The sequence below is a fragment of the Eumetopias jubatus genome, unplaced genomic scaffold (assembly GCF_037043125.1).
Source record: "Eumetopias jubatus isolate StellerSeaLion01/CBP00866 unplaced genomic scaffold, mEumJub1_p1.0 scaffold_6, whole genome shotgun sequence".
In the NCBI taxonomy this organism is placed as follows: domain Eukaryota; kingdom Metazoa; phylum Chordata; class Mammalia; order Carnivora; family Otariidae; genus Eumetopias; species Eumetopias jubatus.
The window spans coordinates 33368011-33376919 of record NW_028274812.1 but is presented as its reverse complement, the minus strand read 5'-3'; the positions used below and the strand labels follow the sequence as shown (position 1 = coordinate 33376919).

The window sequence follows — 8909 nt, the reverse complement described above, 5'->3', positions numbered from 1 at the left end:
AATTCAAGAGGCACTCACAACAGCATGTGCTTGAGAGAATCTGCCAGCCACTCACCCAGGCAGCTCCCAAGTGGGGACAGGGATAGGGTTAGAACATGAAAAGAGGTTAGAACATGAACCCAAGAAGGTGGCTGTCAATTTCCCCTCCAAATTTCCCAGATTCTCCAGGAGATTCTTTCATTATGGAAATGATTCTTTCCATTGCTTTTAGTTTAGTAGACCAGTATCTTTGAACTTTTTTCACTAAAGCAGTCAGTGGCAACTCAACTTAGTCAATACATCAGTGTCAAAATGATTTACTGCCCTTTCTTTTCCCAGAAACTCTGTAGTTACCACACAAACCACAACACTAGCATTCAGGTCCCACCTTCTACTGCTAATGGTGGACCACAGAAATATGTAAGCAAAAGATAACTAAGAGTACAAACTACTAAAGCAGTGAGCAAAAACTGATGCATCAAGGGGAGAAGGAAAAGGGGCTATATTACTATCCATTCCATCACTATAGCACTTGTGGCAATTACCTCTTTCTGTGTCTGTTTCCACTCTCAGAAAGCAGGGACCAAGACTTACTACTCTTTGTACAGCCAGCATCTAGCCAAGAGGTTGGGTTCTAGTAGGATTAAATATTTGTTGAATAAATAAACATACCAGTGCACCTCTCAGAAAAGTATTCAGAGGAGGACATACTAGGAAGAGTTTTTACATATGGAAAGAATATTGCTCCTCCTTCCTTGATATTAGTTATATCAACTACATATGAAGGAAAATTCACTTTTTCTAGACACAGGTTCATAGGTACATGAACATGGCTACTAAGTAATTTTCAACTCTGAAATTTAGAAAATGTAGGAAAAATTCTTCCCATGTCTGGGAATATATAAGTAAAATATCTATAACACTGAGTTTTGCTTGGAATCAGGTACTTTTCATTCCAGAGAAACTGAATACAAAGAAATCTAGGCCTCCTGGTGTCATTCCCAACCCTGGCCAGATAAATGCTCCTCTCTGGAATGGCTTGGAGGAATCACATTCAAATTCCTCGACACTTTGTAGCTGAGTTACAGAGTAACCTGCTAGCAATCCTCTCAGAATTCACGGGGCTGTTGAAATAGAGCAAAGTCCACAAGATTTCCACCGAGATGTGCTGAGCAAAGGCCGGAGCCCCAGAAGAAAACAAGTGTAGACTCTGAGCAAAGCTGCCCTCATCCTGAGCGTGAGCTCGCTGGCCCCTGGGGTCTGGGTGATTGGCAATGAGCCCTGTGATGTCAGCATTCATGAGGGAGCTCCCCGGCTTGTTCCTGCTTGCTGGGGTCTTCCTACCTGTGACCTTGCTGCTGCTTCTTCTCATCGCCTACTTCAGGATCAAACTGATGGAGGGTAAGTGTGAAGCCACACCAGGTAGTGGCTTGAAGTCCTTTCCCATGGCACACCTTTGCAACTAGCCAATGCACGGTCAGTGTTTCTGGGGGGTGTCTGGGGCAATACATGGTTGTGATCTGTAGGTACTTCTCACTAAGCACTCTCTCCAGATACCTTCATTGGTGAACAGGCAGTGCGATCCTTTCAGCAGCGTGGATCCTGAGTGAGGCTCTGCAGGCCTGTGGTGAGGACCCCTTAACTGCAGACCCTCCCCCCACCCCGCCCCAGAGAGCCGAACTGCGAATCAGCCATTTTGACCTGTGATTGCTTCTCTCTCTCTCACAGGGCAATATATTCCACAAATGTTAAAACACGTATCATGGTCTGCCTTCTCTACCTGACAGACACCTATGTGCATCTGACATGAGTGTGTGCACACACACACTACTTTCTCACCCACGGAACTTCTATTAAGAAAATGTGCCAAACAAACACTATGCTATCACAGTGTTTGGCAAATGTCAAGCCTTAATAGATAGTTGAGGGCTTGGTGTAAGCTTTTCATGAGTCTTATAGTCTTAAGGAAAAACAAAACAAAACAACTCAGGAGCTCAAAGTGATTTGGACATAGGCAGTGGGGTCCTGGATTGAGAGTGTTTATCCTGCTGTAGTTAAATTAATGAAACTGAAATGTGACTTCACAGACTAAATGTTAATAATGTGCCCAGCAAATATTAGATTAATATTATAGAGGTTAATAGTTATTTTAGCAATAGCAACAGAAACCAGTAATATCTAAGTTGGATGGTGTCATATTAAAGCACTCTAAAAACAAATTTGAAAATCATTCCTCTCCCACAAAAACTTGCCAAGTCCAGGCAATGCCTTTATGGATGTCATTCTATAAACAGATATTCGGAATCTCGAATGCAGACTGCCATCATATATGACCTAAAATCAAACAGAAGTACAACGGGGGATAGTCCTTTTTTTTTTTTTAATGGGGGGGTTAAGGGAGAGGGAGAGAAAATCTTATGTAGGCTCCACGCCCCGTGTAAAGCTTGATGCGGGGCTCGATCTCACAACCCTGAGATCATGACCTGAACCGAAATCTAGAGTCAGATGCTTAACTGACTGAGCCACTTCTAAGTGGGATACTTCTAAGATGAGATTTAGAACACAAATTCTAGAGGACAGGGAGCACATTATAGAATCCTAAGTTTCCAATCATAACATACTCAAATATCCCTTAGCCTTTCATTTTTTTCCTCATTTTTATGACCAGCTCTCTTGTTGAATGACCCAGCTGTATTGTCTTGCTCTACAGAACTCATGTGATAAACCCTTTTATTAAGTTAGTTTATCCTCCATGGCCTCAAGACCAGTCTACCAGATGTTCTGCCACCTAGCCATTCATTAACACTGACTGAGTCCTGGAAAAGAGCCTCTGAAAAAGGAAGAGAAAATTAGAAATCTCCAGGATCCTAACTATGGGATTTTAGCCTTCCAAATTGGTTGAATGCCAAGCCATTGCAAACATTTCTATTTTGAAAGTCTTTTAAAGCTGTTGCAATGGCCATTGTCATTCACAGGCATGCCAGGCCCCCAGTGACACTGAGCACCCTGTGGAGCAGTAACAGGATGCTGATGTCACAGAGACTTGAATCATTCATGTCACTCCCAAGTTTCATCTCTGGCTGCCTTTTTGGGGAGATAAATGTTAAGTACCTCAAAAATGCATCAAGCCTTAAATGAGGCAAGCAACAGACCAAGATAGCCTCATGGATTCCAAAGTCTCTTACTGGCCTCTATTTAAGTTATTATAGGCCAGATCATTCAGCAGGACACCTGGTATTTGGGACAGACTCTTCTTCAAAAAAGGATGAATCTTGGTTTTATAGCCTTACTTATCCCTCGGTGACTTTGGGGGGAAAACATCTGTAATCTGCAAAAATTAAAATTAAATGGGTCTACAGTATTTTGCTTATTTAGATAATGTAGATAATTATGAGGTATAGACATATCAATCACATTCCTTCAGAAGGTCCTGGAGAAGGCAGCCTGCCCTTGAAAGCGTGGCCGGGCATCACAGGGGGCTGATGCAGGACAAAATGCAGGCAATGTGTACACACAGTACCAGGCCCCAAGGACATGCTTAACGTGAGTACCAGGATCATTGCACGGTGACCCCTTCATCCTTGCCCTAGACAATGTAAGTTGTCTAGAGATCAAAGCCTCCATGTTTTGCAACACAGCATATAACCCAAAGGAAAGCGAGAAGGTCAGCCCTATACAACAAAGGCCAAGGCCCCCCGGGTAGAGTCCTTTCACCAACTTTGAGGCTTGTTCCAAATGTGCACCATACTTTTGGGTAGGAAGAGTTCTCATGCATTCATTCAACACATATTTGAGAAGATACCACATACGAGAGGGATTGTCCGAGATTCTGGAACAGATTTTTACTATGGGCTTTCAGAACTGAGAGAACAATCCTAGGTCTAGAAAACCACAAAAGGCATCTGGCAAAATTGTTAGAAGTTGGAGGAGAGACATTGCAAGTCTCTCTGTTTCTGGCTCTGGCCTCATTTACAGGTCTGGTCAATGGCCTGAAGAATGACCTGCCCTTCTCCCTAAGTCTTATCCCAACATTAGAGCAGAGCACTCCCACTGGAAGCAGAACCCTCCAAACAGCTAAGGGGCCCCCACAATGATGTAATAAGCCTCCACTTTCTGTGGTTCTTCTCCATGGTTCCCTTTTGTTGGCTCTCACTCAAGTGTGCCTGGAGCTTCTGGGCTATAGGTAAAGGAGCACAGGCGGAGTGAGTGAGGAGGTGGAAGGAGGCAGTGAAACTCTCTGCATCAGTCACTTAATGCAGTAGGGGTCCCATCTGAGGCTTATTGTTGGAGAGAATACTAATGACTATTAGCACGCTGTTGCCAGCAGCTTGCCAAGGAACCATCTGCAGGATACCAAGGGAGGACTGCCCTGCTGACTGGACCAAAGCAGGCTTCTCTGTTGTCAGCTTTCATTCAGTTGAGACTGGGTCCCAAGTGTGGTGGGGTAAGACAATGAGGGCCCTGGGCACTATTCCTTGTAGGTACCTGGCCAGGATAGCAGGTGAGGGGCACCCTGTACTATTACTCTCTCAAGAATTTTCTATTCCAACTGTGCTTTGCTTATCTTTCCCTCTTCTCCCCAATGGGAACTGTGCATCCTTTCTTGGAATAATTCCTGATTACGTTTTCCAGTGTTAGCAGACAACCTTAGCCTAAACGTATTTTCATTTTTATGTAGATCTGTTCCCTTTATTTTCCAAATTTTCCTTTAAAAAAACTTTAAGAACACTTTTAAAGGATAGTTCTTTCTGTGGCTGTTTTCCTAAGTGTAAGTAGTTATATCTTTTCTATAGTTTGAGGGCAATTGAGATCACTTGACCCCAAATAAAATATCACCAGTTTGTATCTTTATTTAGCAGTTCCCACTTAAAAACTGTAACCAGATGGTCAAATGTCATGTCATTAATCTTCCAACCGGGGTTATGGCAAGTGTAATCATTCCAATTTTGTTCCTGTAAAGAAAGGGACATTGACAGATTAACTGGTGTGTTCACAGAACCCCAGAGTCCTACATTCTGAAACAGAACATCAGCTTGCCTTCTCCATACATCCTAGTTCATCAGCCTAGAGAGGCATTTTAAGATGTGATGGAAAGCATGTGGAGGTACTGTAATCACTCAGCATTAATCCCTACACTTGAAGCCTTGGGAGGTAATGGTGCTTGTAAATTTAATTAGTATGTAGACAACATCAATTTTCTCACAAAGGAAGAAAGAAAATTCTCTAGCATCCTGCACACTTCAATCTCTGTCAATTACCTCGAGGAGTAGCTCTTGAGGTGGATGTCTGAATCTTGAACTTTCCATCAGCAAAACCCTTCATCAACTACTCCCATGGACATTTCATACCTTCTGAGTACAAGTTTTGATTATCTTACCTCCCCAACTCCTGAGATTCCTAAACCTCTACTTCCAGTATTACTCCTTGCCCCCCAAATACCATCACCCTGATCAAGGACAAATTGCTCTCTGAATAACCAACACTGCCCAAATAATCATTATGCTAAAAAAAAAATGTCTATTGAATGCCTGAAAGTTTTTGTATGGCGTTAGATCCAAAATAAGGTCTGGTAAGTGATCACATTCTGGCCTTCAGCAACTTAACATTCTAAAACAAACATCTCAAGTAGCAGATGGCTAGACATCTTTCACTGAACTTCATATATATGCTTTAGTAGTCAGCAATCAAAAGGGAAGAAGATAAGTATTTGGAAAAAATCAGAATAATTTAAGCATTATTAGAGTAAAATTGTTAAGAGCTCAGACTACAGAATCAAACCAAATGGGGTTTGAATTCCCAGTGTCACAATGGCTACTCAACCTCTTGAAGATCAGTTTTCTTCATCTGTAAAATAGAATAATAGCAGGAAATAGCTATAAGGTTGGTATGGGGATTAAATGAGGTGATACATACAAGGTTCTTAACAATGCCTATTCCAAAAACTATTAGTTGTTATTATCCCTGCTAACTTATAAATTCCAAGAAGCCGTGTTTTGTCATTATAATAATAGCTATTATTAAAATTACCTTGTAACAATTAAGTAAATTGCCCAAATCACTCACCTGGAAAGTGGTAGAGACAGGAACTGAACCCTGGCCAGCCAGCTCCAGAGCTAGCCTTCTCAGCCAGCACACAACTCCTGGAGTATTGAACACAGACGACATATTCAATAGATATCTGTTGAATGGATGAATCCTTTTGGCCCAGGCAAACAAACTTACCACAAACAAGGAAGGCAACTGTGGGAGAATTTTAAACAAGGCAAGGATTTCATGAAAGCTTTGAGAGGCTTTCATCTCTTCATGTAACAGGAGTAAGTATTTCTGACGGCGATTCCTTAGCATGAAGACGTCACCCTGAGTCAAAGAGGCTGCATTTCTTCACCTGTGGCCCAAGAGGAGAACTTCATGGCCTGCAGAATGTCCACAATACCAAACTCAGGTGTTTTCAAGGCCACCTGCCAGTCTCACCTGTCTAGTACCTCTCAGCACACACCTTAATAGGCCGAATGAAGTAAAGCGATAGCCAGGTGCAAGCTCCTTCAGGAGGAAGGTGAATTATCACTGTTGTTCTCCGGACCTTGCACCAGACACCATGTACTGGAGAGCTAACTCCCTGTGGACTGAGGAGCTTCCTCTTGGTCTCTGTTCTGCTTCTCCACTCCTCCTAGAGTTCTCTCCCTTCAATCCCATTACTCAGGTCACCAATTTTCAGTTCTACAATTTGTGTTCTGGTTCCTCATTCAAAGCACTCGTCGTGTAGTTAGTCTTCGTTAATGAAGACTAAAAGGGAAGAAATTACTCACATTTCAATGAGTTTATTATCTAAGCCAGGGGCCATCTCAAGCAACACCTTTGAACTAGCAATCATCTAATGGACAGGCAGTGTAACCGAGTGGTTGAGAGTGTGGGCTCTGGAATCAGACTGCCTGGGACGGAATCCTGAATCCATCCATTTCTGGGATTGTAGGCAAATTGCTTCCTCTTGATTTCTCCCTGCCTCAGTTTGCTCATCTGTAAAGTAAGACTAACAAGGATGACTACAGCATAACGCCATTGCAAGAATTAAATGTGATAAGACATGCAAAGGGAGTTACACAGTGGTTGGCACATAACAAGTACTCAATAAATATTAGCTATTAAATCTTGAGGCTCATGTAGCCCATGGCTTGTCACCATCCAGTGCGTATGTAACACCTGCTGACTATGATGGCAAGCCGTTGTGGAGGCCTAGAACTCAGGTCAAGGAGAGCGCATGTGTCCTGGGGTACATCGCATATAAAGTGCGTGGCAAGGGGTAAATTGCTTGGATTTGATATAGCAGCCAAAGGGAAGATTTCCAGGCTCAAGTCTCTAAACGTGTACTACCTCCCATAAGATTATAAGCTTCTGATCTCTGGTTTTAGATGATATGAATAATTATAATTCTGAAAATAAAATTTTAAGAGTAAAAACAGATTCAGTGGTGTGTGTTGGTGGTGGTTAGGAAGAGAGATGTATTTTTTTGATGTACCAGGAAGATCCCAGATCCCAAAGGATACTTGTTGGGATCTCAAGGGAAATCTCAGGGCTAAAGATTAGATGTGTTATTGCCAGCAAGGTAATAGTTGAACCTACAGGAGCAGAGAAGAGGACACAGAATGATGGTATATAATAAAAGCCAAAGGGAGGAAAATAACTGGATCGTGATGGGGCTTGTGTCAGATGTTCCAGGGAAGGAAGCTGGGGGTCGAAAAATGCCACTAGATTTCACAAATAAGATATCATTGATGAGCTTTAATAGTTCAGTAGAGTAGCTTTAACTGAGGTCATATTTTAAGGGGTTAGGGAATGTGCAGGTGGTAAAAAGTTGAAACTGTCAGTTTTCAGTAAAGGATGTCAAAATGTAAAAGAGAGAAGACTAATTTGACATATCTAAGGACTAAATGCCCAACACATTTTTGGGGGCAGGGAGGGTCAGAGACAGAAACTCTATCTTATTCATTTCTACATCCCCGCCCCTGGCCTACAGACATTGCTTTATCAATGCTTATTGAATGAGGGAGTCTTAATACATTTAATCAACACTTAATCTGCTAAATATTAAGTATACTTAGCTACACTTAGCATGTAACAATTATTACAGTGGTAGTTTGTCCACTACAATTGGGTCCATTCTTTCAAAATAAGCATTTCATTTCTGTTGGAAGTGGTTGGGGAGGTGAGGGGAGACCCTGCAACGGCCTTGCTCTGGGGACCTGGCCTTGAGTAACTTGCAGAAATGCTGGCCAACACCCACGCATGAGTTGTACATGACCAATGGCAGGCACTTAGCTGCTTCCAAAGTACTAACTGATAATTTTCCTTTCAGTTAACGAAGAACTGTCGCAGAGCCCCCATCACCAGCAGAAACGCAAGGCTGGCTCTTACCTGTACCAGTGGACAAAAAGAACATGACTTGGGGACTGATCCATGGCTAAAGCGCAGCGAATTTCTACTGGTCAGAGAGCAACGGTCAATGGCTTAGCTAATGAAATAAGTTCATAAATTCAAACAACAGCACAAATGGAATACTGAAAAGCTTGTTCTGAACCACTTTGCAAAGTGGCAGCTATGACCCAGGGGTACATCTATGAGACTCAGTTAAATAGCAGTTCGTTGGAGAGTACCAAGAATATAAGATTCTCTTGGATGTGCACTATGGACTGGACGCTTGGCAACTTTTTAACTTTTATAGGACTCTGTCTACTCTGAAGGACACTATTTTTTTAAGTAAAATTCTTAAGTATCCTTATTACATAATCCCATGGAAGTGTACATCATTCTGATTTTATAGATGAATAAATTCGGGTAGAGAGCAAACAGATAGCAAAAGACAAGTGCCTTGAGAGCACTGTGGATTCCCTCTGCGAGAGCATTCCCACTTCCTCCGCCTGCCCCACGGCAACTCT

At 42.4% G+C, this 8909-nt stretch overlaps 1 protein-coding gene across 1 annotated transcript; it reads left to right on the top strand.

Annotated features, from left to right (window-relative positions):
• Positions 1-1150: 1150 nt before the first annotated feature.
• Positions 1151-8415, top strand: SMLR1 (small leucine rich protein 1). Its single transcript, XM_088023740.1, has 2 exons — positions 1151-1380; positions 8330-8415. Exons 1-2 carry the CDS (start codon positions 1254-1256, stop codon positions 8413-8415), a joined length of 213 nt encoding a protein of 70 aa, XP_087879866.1. The 5' UTR covers positions 1151-1253.
• Positions 8416-8909: the final 494 nt, after the last annotated feature.